Genomic DNA, 12176 nt, shown 5'->3' on the forward strand with positions numbered 1-12176 from the left:
TTTTTGACACTACAACTGCCTGAAACAGGCAATCTCAATGCCATCCATAGGCATTTTCAAACTCCATGTTTCTGACCATAGTGCAATCACAAGTCGAGGAAGAAGGTCATTTATTCAAAGTGCAGCCATGAAATGTTCGAGACAGAAAGTGGTTTGACGGATGAGAAAATACAAAGCATGTCCAATTTTCCTTTCAGAAAGAACTCTCATTCAGCTTTGATAGATTAGTATTCACACTCTTAAATGATAAATCACACTGCTACAAAAAAAAAATTTGATAAATCACACCCCAGCTGCCAATTTATCAGTGTGATGAGATTTTTCCCTTGGCTACAAAGTATAACGAGATCAGATGAAGAGGAATCAGCTAGTCTCCTCAATTAAATATCTGTTAAAAATGATAAATCACACCCCAGCTGCCAATTTATCAGTGTGATGAGATTTGTCCCTTGGCTACAACGTATAACTAGATCAGATGAAGAGGAATCAGCTAGTCTCCTCTATTAAATATCTGTTGAATCTTGCCTAAAGAATTACCATTGCACATGTATAAAATTATAATCAATACGAACAACAGGCTAACCAATCGACTGAACTGCCATACGGTCAGACAGGGGACTTGTCAATTGCGTCGAATTCTCTTCTTATGATCTCAAGCACAAGCTCATTCCATGTATCAACTGGGCCTGGCATGCACCAATGCAAGCAATCCTGTGGCGGAGGCTGTCCATTAGGACCACGCTTTGTGATCTTATTCGGGTCAGGACTCCTATATGGACCTGGATGGCCGTCATGACGATAGCTAAATGCTTTTGTTATGTCCATTAGCCTCAACTTCGATTTGTTAGTTTGTTTCTTGATCGCATGTTCGAAACCCATCACTTGCTTCTGATGCATTGCTTCTGTAAACCCATTGGGAACGAGTTCCCTGTCAAAGGCAGGCTTAACCTTCCCTGTGCATGATCCACCAGTGTTCCAGGCACCACCTTCATAATGATCAGGTGAATAGGATCGGACAATGGTCAGGCCTGTGTAATTAGGGTGGGTGACAATTGCAGTAAGAATTGTCTCAACAGAGATCCCGAAAGCTTCAATGTTGTCAATCTTCCTCGGGCGAGATTTATCAGGCCACCACAGCTGTCCACCAACAATCTCATTGTTGAAGATATATACTGATTGCTTGGCAAACCAATGGCCAGAAGAAAGAACTACCACATCAAAGGTCGGAAGGTACTGCATGAAGCCCTCGTCAGTTTTATCGAGGTAGAGCTTGACCACTCCCTCTGGAGCAAAGTCGAATGCCTCTGGTGTCTGATGGACAAGCCATGATGACCATATTCTAACGATCATCACAGAGGTCGATTTGAAGTACCAACGTTGCATTCTTCGGTTTCCACGGTTTTTAGGAACTTCCACCTGAAAATGTAATAAGAGAGAGAATGCAATGATCCAACATGTGCTAATACCAATACATTCAATTTAATGGAATCCAACTTTTCATCAGCAGTGGAGCTCACTGGCCAGAACTCCATCACACGCTGTCAATGAAATGGAACCAGGCAGGTGTTTGATGATGCTCTATAAACTAGTAAAAGAACAAGCATACATACATAATTACCTGCCAGAGAATGCACAACATGGACTCCATCTCGTTCCGGGTGACTGAATCACCAATAAATGCTAACGTCTTCCCTCTCATTAGCTCAAGGAATTTTGTTGCATTGAACCGGGGGAGGTCACACTTAGATGGCTTCCATCGCCAGTTCTCATAGTCTTTGTCGGGCCTTCCATTGCCCTGACAGTTCTGCATTTGTGTCAGAATAGGGCATGTGTTGTTTGTGTATAAGGGCCCAGCAGAATCGTAGAACCATTTGCCATCGTACAGGTCACAGGCCTCTAAATAATAAATGATGAGTCACAGTATCAGCAATCAATCCAAGAAAAGAATAATAACTAACTGGATAAAACTTTCTAGAAGAGTATAATTAATATCATTCATGGTACCCCAAGGGTGTAGCGCAGTTGGCAAGGACCAACACCTCACAATTAAGAGTTCACAAGTTCAACTATCCTTGGGGCCAATGGGAAAATAATAACATGTAGTGTAAACCTACAGAAAAACAAGTTTATAAGCTAATACACATTTTGCAGTAGGGTTGGATGGTCAATGCACTGACCAAAACCATGAGTCAATGGTTTAATGAAAGCAAATTATGGTACTAGTAAAAGCAATAAAATAGTATACTTGTTGATATAGAACTCAATGGCCTTCACTGTAGATAGGATGAGGTGATATGCATAAACATAGTTTTTTTAATTGATTGGACATGAATACTAAGCACATTTGAACATGATTTGAGTGGGGAAATAATCCAGCCATATCATGGGGTGGTGTCCTCTGTGGGTGCCAATAGTACTTGATCGATCTGATCAGACGCTTGCTTTTTTCCGCATGCTTGTTCTCTTGATATTCTTTCTACAACTACAGATTTGGAGCCATTCAGGTATCACCATGTGTCAAACTGTGTCAGACGGGAGACAGAAGGAATGTTCAGCTGATTCCTTTCCAATGAGAACTAGACACGCGCCCCATATCCCCATGTGCTTTGGGAAGCTGATTGAATACCATCACTATTTTTGGTAAAAAATAAATAAATAAATAACATCCAATTTTGAAATGGATATTGTTTTCCAACTTTTTCGTAATGCATATCAGTACAAGATTTTCCCCATTTATAATCCTTAAAAAATTTTGTATTGGTTTTCTACAAATCCCATAAAATACTTTAGAGTGAAACAGTAGTAGCAAGAATGCAGTTATTTAATACATCATCTCATAATGGACAAAGGGAGCTGAGGGTGCAATATGGGGTATGTCAGTGTAACTCTTTACAATTTTTATGAACCAGAGTAGCAGTAAAGTAGATTAGAGAGTTCATTTGCATAAATATTAGTGACAATCTCTTAGATCACTTTAGAACATCGTTCCACGATGAATGGGCAATTGGAACAGCAAAAACAGTGTTGGTGTGCACAAAATAATGTGAAATCCAGAATGGAAATTCTGGCATAAGGAAAGCTACAGTTTAGCCTAAATTGTTAGAATGCGATGAAGGAAGATTATAAATCAAGTCAAAACAAAGAAGATGTGACTTCACGTAGAACATGCTGACCATGGTCCATGCATGGGCTATTGTTACAATAATCAGCTTATGAAGACTCGGAACTTGTCTATTTTCTACTTAAAATCATATGAAAAAAAAATACTCAAAAGACGAGCATGGCTAAGTCAGTAGCAGAACAAACCAAAAGAAGATACTTCATATGGGAAAAGTGTGGAAATCCCATTATAAAATATAACTTCATGTATCAAATACTCATATATATATATATATATATTTTAATTCCCAGTTCCATTTTGCAGAAGGGATATAATGATAGGGTAGTCTAACACAATACATCTTTTACCAAATCCCCTTAGTATAATAAAATCTCTATGACCAACCACAAAAGCAATATCGTCTCCTCCCCATTACACTGTTTATTTGCATCCTTAACTTTCATCCCAAAGATGCTCGTCTTCTATATTTGGCTCTTTACCAAATCGTCATTACATCATTTATACGCACCCCAAAAAAAAAAAGAAATCTTACAAACACTTCAGGACTTTTCACACACAAAATGTGCTACATCTGTGCTCTTTGCCCCTAATTTTTTTCTTTTGGGCATCTGACTTCAATTCGATCCTCCCTCCTCCCTTCAAGAAAAATCATTCATATGCATATCATCTTCCTCAAAAAAGTTTAACTTTTTTCTTGACAATAAAAGTTCAGCTTATTAAGTATTAACATAATAGATGACAAACACACTTCACATGCAATGCATGTGCTTTTCCACTAGTTTCCTAAACAAAGAAGCTTCGATAGATGTTACCAAATCCACATATACAAAGAACGATTACCAAACAAAGAACAAAATGGATGGAAAATTAAGATTACTTTGGTTTTATAACTACTATTAATAAAAGCTTGAAGACTGATAGAACAGTGGTCATGAGCCTAGACACTAGAAAAAAAGTGACTGAAATCACACCAATATCCCCAACAGATGAAAGAAATGGAATGGCCAACATTCACATTCACATTCTTAAGAGACAGCATGGGATTCCATCATTCCCTCAAGAGATTTTTTTGCAAAAGGGGGAAAAAGAGGCACGCCATCAAAACCAGCATTAGATCAAGTCTTTTAGTGCCCCTAAAACACCTAAAAACAGGTTATAACAAAGGCAGGTTTGCTTTAAAATTTCAGACAATGTGCTACTTTGGACTAGTTCAAATGGAATTATTTTTTGATATCAACATTTTACAACTAAAAAAAAAAAGTCTGCAACACCACAAGGGCAAGCTCTCTCCAACGGCTGCTATACAAGGGATACAATAGAAACCTATAATCACCTTAAAAAAAAAAAAAAAGGGTTCCCCAACACTGGAGAATTCAGCAAAAACAGGGCCACCATAAATCTAGGCAATTAACACTGAAATCTATGAAAGAACATCACTTTGACCCCTCCCATCCATGGCTGTTATCCTTGCCCAACTGTTCCCTCTTCTCATAATTGAAGTAAAGATCAAAACCTTTTAACATCTGCATTTTCTCTTTTACACCCCTTTTCCCTGTCCTCAGTAATAAAATGTCCTGAAACATCCTTCCTTTTCCTAACTGAGAATTCATAGGTTCAATACCATCAAAACAGAACCTCAAGTGAGCTTTCACAACCGTGGGAAAAGTTGCAGCAGGACTGCTAGTCTGTCACTGTCATCACTGTAAAGAAAGAAAGAAGGCGAGGAATGTAGAGGAAGAAGGAGGAGGGAATAGATGCTTGTTTTGGTCATCCAATTCATCTCTGCCAATCGTCTCCATCATCTCGCGTTGGAGAGTAGTGGAAGAAGACTGAGTAGTTGGAACCTTTCAAGGAAAACTTGGTTATCTGTATTTAATGAATAAAAAGAGCAAGTCCTCCTCAACCCCTGATATCCTTAGCTCCGACCTTGCCCCCGTCGCCCCCTCCACTATGCCCCCTCCCTCGCACACTCCCCTCTCCGTCGTCCCTGGAACTCTGTTGTCGGCAACACCTCCGCCCCCTCCTCCCTCCCTTCCTCTCTCCCTCCCTCCGCTGGCCACTCCTTGTTCTTCCACCCGCCTGCTTCACTCAACTCCATCCCTGTTGGGCTTTGTCCACCTGGCCTCCTGGATTCTGAAATCCAAAAGTGGAGCAACTATGTCATAGGTTTCTTCCTTGGCAGCTGCCCCACATTCTCTATTGTCAAAACTTCTCTCCTTAACCAATGGAAGCCTTCGGACACCCTCTCCACCTTCATGCTGGAAAATGGAACCTTCATTTTCGACTTCTCCTCCACCCTGGACAAATCCGCTGCCTTGGACAGTGGCCCTTGGTAAGTGGGGAAGAAGCCAATCTTTTTGCGTCAGTGGGATGAGTTCACATCCTTTAACCACTCTAAGCCTTCCTCCATTCCTCTGTGGGTAATCTTCCCCAACCTCCCTCTTCACTTTTGGTGCCCCAAAGGATGGAGTTTGATCGGATCCATCATTGGCAAGCTCTTATACTCCGATAAGAGAACGAAGATAATGGATAGATTGTCCTCCGCAAGAATCTGCATTGAGGTCCAAGCTGATCAGATACTACAGTCCACGGTGATGGAGAAGGTCACCCCTTCACTCAAGAGGTGAAATACATCTGGCTTCCTCCTACATCACTCTATGCAAGTGATTCAGCCACTCCACTTCTCTCTGTGCTAAAAAACAAACTTCCGAGCTCTCGCATGCTCTGCCAGAGACGAGCGACAAGCTGCCGCAAGATTTGACAGCCACTTAGTTCACCTTTCAAAGGAAAAGGAAAAAAAAAAAACAATAAAAAGAGTAATCCTGAGTTCAGTCGGCCCTCGCCGGAGTGCATCCCCGCTGCTATCGCCCCCCAGAATCCAAGTGCTAGGACCGTTGGTCCATCGAAGCCTCTTGTGACCGTCGGTAGTAACAGATTCTTGGAACTCGAGACCCCTGCTGATGTTGATGGATCTGATCACCCTCTTCCTTCCCCATCTGATGTTGCGTCCTGCCCTCCCCTTGCTCCAACCCTTGAATCCTCCTCCCTTGTAGCTGTCCAGGCTGGACTAGAGCCCCCTTCCGTTTCGACCATTCCTTCTGCTGCTCTTGTGTCTTCTCTACTGCCTCTTCCCCCTCTCCCTCGCTAAATCCCTAGCCTCATCCAGCACTCCTCGTACTGCTTTTACCTCTTATGGTGACTCACACATCCCTTTAAACCAACCCGAACCGGTTTCACTTTTTTTCCTTTGAACCAATTTATCCCGGTCCAACTCCTAAACACCTTTTCTAAATTCCTCATGGACCACCCACTTTATCCGGGCAATTTATATAACCCTTCCAACACCTTATACCCCCCTCCGACCAACTTAGTCTCGCCCGACCCGTCTGCCGCCTCCAATCTCAACCCAACATCAACCGCCCCTACTTTCCTGAATCCGAACCCGCCTACTCCCTCGTCCGTCGCCTACTCCTCCCCTCAGTTGAACCACGATGGCATTCTCCCCTGCACCTCTTTTGGCAACCTTCTTCCCTCGCTGACTGCTGCTCCACCGTCTGTTACCACGATCGTCTCTTGGGGAGCCTTGGAATCGGAGGGCTCCCTCGTCTCCTACAAAGCTCTGGCCTTGGAAGGCCCCCTCGCCTCCTGTGTATCTATGGCCTCAGAAGGCCCCGCTGTCGCAGTTGCTCTTCTGTCAGACCCTAAAAGTTATATGCCCACTGCCCTTGCTGCGCTGCTTGTAGCTCTGGCTTTAGAAGGCCCCACCGCCACCGCTGCTCTTCTGTCGGACCCTCATGGTCCCTCCATGGATCATCATGTGCCTATTCTCGCTATTCTAGAAGCCTCACTGACGACCCAAGCGGCTAATTTGATAGGCTCCCCTGATGGCTTGTCTCTTATGGTCAATTCAGCCCCTTTGGCTACCAAGACAAATTTGCTGGCTGCTTCTCTCGTAGTCCCAATTGGAAATTTCCAGGCTGCTTCTGGAATTGCTCCTGCCACTTGTATCGACAGCAACCCACCCCTTATCCATGGCTTCTCTGTTAGCAAAGTTACTTCCCCTCCCCACCACCAAGCCTCCTCCTCCTTATCCCCTACCCCTATTTCATCTGGAGCCTCTTCCCCTCCCCCGCATCCCTTGGTGAACCCTCCCAAAAGAAGAAAAAACCCACCACCTCCTCTGCTAAGCCTTCCTCTAGGTCCAAAGCCAATCCTCCTTCGACCACCTCTCCTGTAATTGGGTACACCCGCTTCTAAAACCCCTCCCTGCTCTTTGGAGCATTTGATCCCATGGACCTTTTGGAATGTTCAAGGCCTTAACTCCTCGTCTAAACAAGCTGACATTCGATCCCACATTCGTTCCTCCCTCTCCAACCTCTGCTGCCTTTTTGAATCGAGAGTTCTTGAAGCGAATGCCCCGTGTATCATCTCCTCCATTGCTCCGTCCTGGTCTCACATCTCTAATTAGCTCCATAGTCCCAATGGCAGAATCTGGGTCCTTTGGGATCCCAACTCTCTCCTTATCACTGCCCGCTCCTCCTCAGCCCAGGCCATTCACCTCTCCATCTCCCACCCCTCTGGAACCCATATATGCTACCTCTCTATCATCTATGCCCATAATCTTACACTGCGCTGGTTCCCCCTTTGGGCTGAGCTCCGCTCCTTTAGTCACTCCACGGTTTCTAGCCCTTGGGGCATTGCAGGTGACTTTAATGCCATCTGATTTAGTCATGAGAAGCATGCGGGAAACCCCATCGACCACCATGCAGTCGACTCCTTTAATGACTAAATTGTCAACCTTAGCCTTAATGATCTTAGATGGTCAGATGTCAAACTCTCTTGACACAACAGAAGACCCAAAAATCTCTGTGTGGCTTGCAACCTGGATAAAGCCCTTGTCAATGAAGCCTGGCTTGATTCCTTTCCCTCCTCTCATGCATGCTTCGAGCTCCCTGGGATTTTCGATCATAGCCCGATCTCCATCCATGTCCTTCCCTTCCGCTCCTTTGGTCCCAAGCCCTTCAAATTCTTCAAGTTCTTTGATATGTGGGTATCCCACCCCGATTTCCTCTCTTTAGTGAGAGATGCTTGGACCATTCCCATTAACCCTTCCCTTTCCCCCCTCATTGCCATTGCCAAAAAGCTCAAGGATGTCAAAGCCTCTCTCAAGCTCTGGAATTCTTCCACTTTTGGCAATATCTCCTCCCGTGTCTCTTCCTGTCATGATAAGCTTCTCTCCATCCAAGCCAGAATCCAAGCTGACCTCCTCAACCGTATCCTTGCGGATGAGGAAAAATCCACTACTTCGAAGCTCTCCCTCTTTCTTACTCAAAAGGAAAACTTCCTTTGTCAGAAAGCCCATATCAAATGGATGGACCTTGGGGACTAAAATAATGCTTACTTTCATAGGTCTCTCAAGGCTAGAATCAATGAGAACTCCATCCCCAAGCTCATCTCCTCCTCTGGCATTGAGATTCACAACCCTGAGGCCATCAAAGCTGAAGTTGTTTCCCACTTCCAGGGCATTTTTCTCCCCCCCTAATTTTCCCCCGCCTCTCATCCCTCACCTTCTCCTTAATAAATTTGTCTCAGACGACCTCCTCCCTAGCCTTCAGTCCATTCCCTCTAATGAGGAAAACCTTTCGGCCATCCTTTCTCACAAGACTAATAAAGCCCCTAATCCTGATGGTTTCAGCATGTGATTCTTTTCCTCCTGCTGGGATATTATCCGTCATGACCTTATTCTTGTTGTCCGCAGCTTCTTCCTTAATCCCAACCAGATTAGTGGTGTCAACCATACCTTCCTCAGCCTCATTCCCAAAAAGGAGGGGGTGGTCTCCATAAATGACTTCAGGCCAATCTCTCTTTGTAACCTGCTCTATAAATTTGTTGCCAAAATTATATCCAATAGAATTCAGAAAGTCATTGACATCCTTGTAAGCCCAAATCAATCCGTTTTCATTGCTGGTAGGAGCATTGCTGATAATATCATGCTCTGCCATGAGATTGTCTGTGGCTTCGATCGCAAATCTCATTCCTCACTGCTCTTCTCAAAATTGACATTCATAAGGCTTTCGACACCCTAATCTGGGACTTTATCTCCAAAGTTCCTTCTTAACATGTCCTTCCCTCCCTCCTTTATCCACTGGATCCACTCCTATATTTCCTCCCTTATATTCTCTATTCTTGTCAATGGTAGCCCTGCTGGCTGCTTCTCCTCTGGAAGAGGCATCAGGCAAGGTTGCCCTCTATCTCCCTTTGTCTTCTCTCTTTCCCTGGAAGTCCTGCCCTCTCCATTTCCACCAGCATGGAATACCTCCGTTCCTTCGAAAACCTCTCAAGCCTCCATATTAATCTGCTTAAATCAAGCCTCTTTCTCTCAGGGGGCTCCCCTGACATCCAAGCTCGCCTTCTTGGCACCACTGGGTTCTCCTTCGGCTCCCTGCCTGTCAAGTGTCAAGTACCTGGGTCTCCCTCTCATCTCCTCCAAACTCTCCGCCCATCATTGGTCCCCTATGCTTGACCTCTTGAGAAAGAAGCTCCAATTTTGGAAAGGCAAGCTGCTCTCTTATGCTCGCCGCCTCACCCTCATTCGTTCGGTGCTCCAATCCATGTACCTATATTGGTCTGGTGTCTTCTCCCTTCCTGCTTTCACAACTAAAACCACTGAAAGGATTTTTTGCTCCTTTCTTTGGAAAGGTTCGGATACTTTCAGATTTCTTCACCCTCTCAGTTGGGACAAGGTCTGCCTTCCCAAAGCAGAAGGTGGTTTGGGCATCAGGAAAATAAAAGATATCAGCTCTGTGGGTATTCTTAAGCTCATTTCGAAAATTGTGTCCAAGCAAAAGGGCATCTGGGTAGACTGGATTCACTCCTACCTGCTCAAGATCCACTCCCTTTGGGCTATCCCCGTCCCTTTGGACGCTTCCTAGATCTGGAGGAAAATTCTCATTCTTAGACCTTTGGCCCTCAATGCCATCATCTCTTTTTCCATAGGTAATGGCCAGGCCACCTCCTTATGGATGGATCACTGGCACCCGACTGGCATCCTCTCCTCCATGGTGTCCCACAAAACCATTTACTCTGGAATTTCCAAGTTTGCTCCTGTTTCCTATATCCTTTCCCCTCTTGGCTGGTCCCCCCCTCCGTCCCTCCCTCTCTTTCATGACCTCTAGTCCTCTCTCCTCCTCTCCCTCCTAGTCACCGAGGTAGAGAAGACAAATGCATCTGGCTCCCCTCATCCAATGGAATATTCTCCTCTGCCTCCGCTTGGTCCTTTGTTAGGTCCTCTGATCCTGTGGTTCCTTGGCGTAACCTTGTTTGGTTCAAATGTCACATTCTCATTCCTCATCACAGCCTCACTCTTTGGAGATGCCTCTCTAATTGTCTCCCAATCCAAGCCTTCCTCATCCATCACCATATCCCTGTTTCTCCCTCCTGCTGCCTGCCTCTGCCCTCATATTACTGAGGACATCCCTCATCTCTTCTTCTCTTGCCCATTTTCTTCCTCCGGATGGAAATTGGTTAATGCAGGAGTAGATTACAAGTAGCTAACTCCGCAATTTATAAACCCAAACAATACAAATAGGTCTACGAAACGAAGAAATAATACCATCAAATATATCCCCAAGGATACAATACCCATATAAGAGCAAAACCAGCCCAAAATCTAACCGATAGGAGAGAGAAAGACCTGTTATAGAGCTGGAGAGAGAGAGGTGCGGCCAAGGCTGTAGGAGTCTGATTGAGTTGCACTCTTGGGCGTAGATAGTCCCTAGGGAGGGTACAAAAACCCCCAAAGTTGGGAGGATTCTGACGGCTGGTTGTGAAGTTACAAACTTTCTTGATTTTCTGACCTAGGAGAGAAAACTGAGAAGAACCTTCAAGAATAGCAGCTGAATGCTTCCAACAGTGACTAGGTAAGGATCGTGGGACCCTTATGAGGCCTGGAATACCCTGATTGAAGACCTGACTGAACAGAGTACAGAAGAGAGAAAGAGAGGAGATTGATCTCTCTCCTATTCCCACTACGATTGCTGATCGGTTCTGATTTCTGGAGACTTTTATCAAAATCTGAACTATACCTCTTGAATGTTACAGCAAATAAAATTAAAAATAAGAATAAAATAGATGGGGGATTAAGAAGGGTGAAAAAGAATAAAGGAAGTGGCTATCTCAGCCTGGGCTTCTCACCCACAGCTATCTCAGTTGTTCTAAGAATTTAGTTGTAAACTTTCTTTCATTCAAATCTGTCCAATAATGGTACATATGCCTCTCTATTTATAGAGGGGAATTTTACAATCATACTAATACTAGGAGCTAGTTTCCCAATAGTATACAACTAGGAGCTAGTTTCCCAATAGGACTAAACACTCCTACTATAATTAGGAAGTCAAAATAGGACTTGGACTTGACTTTATGACTCCAATATGGAGTAGGACTAACTAACTAATAGTCCATATAGGACTTTACAACCAACTAATGGCCTAATGAGCCTTTATTGAATTAAATAGCAACTAATTAAACTAATGAATAAAATTCCGTTTTCCTACCTTCTACCCATATTTTAGGCCTATTAAAGTGGCTCATTTCAAAAAAAACCCATGGGATCAAAGGCCCAACACATACATAACACAACTCAAGGCTTATTTGCAATAAAATAAGCCCAAGTGACTTATCTACATCATTGGTCCTCTCTAAATGTTGGCCCTCTGTTAGACCTATCCTTCCCTTTGACAGAGAATGGAATTGGATTGACATGACATTTTCGAGACCTTGCATTTGTGACACCATTGGGAAGCTTGCTTTCTCTGCTACCATTAGCCATGTCTGGATGGAACGAAACATCCGTAGATGGTCTTCCAACTCCCGCTCTTTGGACAAGATTTGGAAAGCCATCTACTTTGATGTTACTTCCAAAATCCAATCCTTTCACCCTAGGCCTGTCCCTAGATCCACTAGGAACAGACATATCATAGCCTCCTAGAACCTTCATATTGATACCATTCCTCTTACTTGAATTCATCTCCCTTCCTTGATTGCTCCCCCCCCCCCC

The 12176-nt window shown here is 44.0% G+C and overlaps 1 protein-coding gene across 1 annotated transcript in view; it reads right to left on the reverse strand.

Annotated features, from left to right (window-relative positions):
- Nucleotides 1-353: 353 nt before the first annotated feature.
- The window catches only part of LOC122084125 (protein YLS7-like), a 13602-nt gene continuing 1779 nt past the window's right edge, over nucleotides 354-12176 (reverse strand). Inside the window, exons 2-3 of the mRNA XM_042652199.1 lie at nucleotides 1619-1896; nucleotides 354-1416 (exon numbers count right to left, since the gene is read on the reverse strand). Coding sequence (XP_042508133.1) covers nucleotides 607-1416; nucleotides 1619-1896 — 1088 coding nt within the window. The 3' untranslated portion in view covers nucleotides 354-606. The remainder of the gene's footprint in view (nucleotides 1417-1618; nucleotides 1897-12176) is intronic.

Source organism: Macadamia integrifolia, chromosome 7, assembly GCF_013358625.1.
Source record: "Macadamia integrifolia cultivar HAES 741 chromosome 7, SCU_Mint_v3, whole genome shotgun sequence".
NCBI lineage: Eukaryota > Viridiplantae > Streptophyta > Magnoliopsida > Proteales > Proteaceae > Macadamia > Macadamia integrifolia.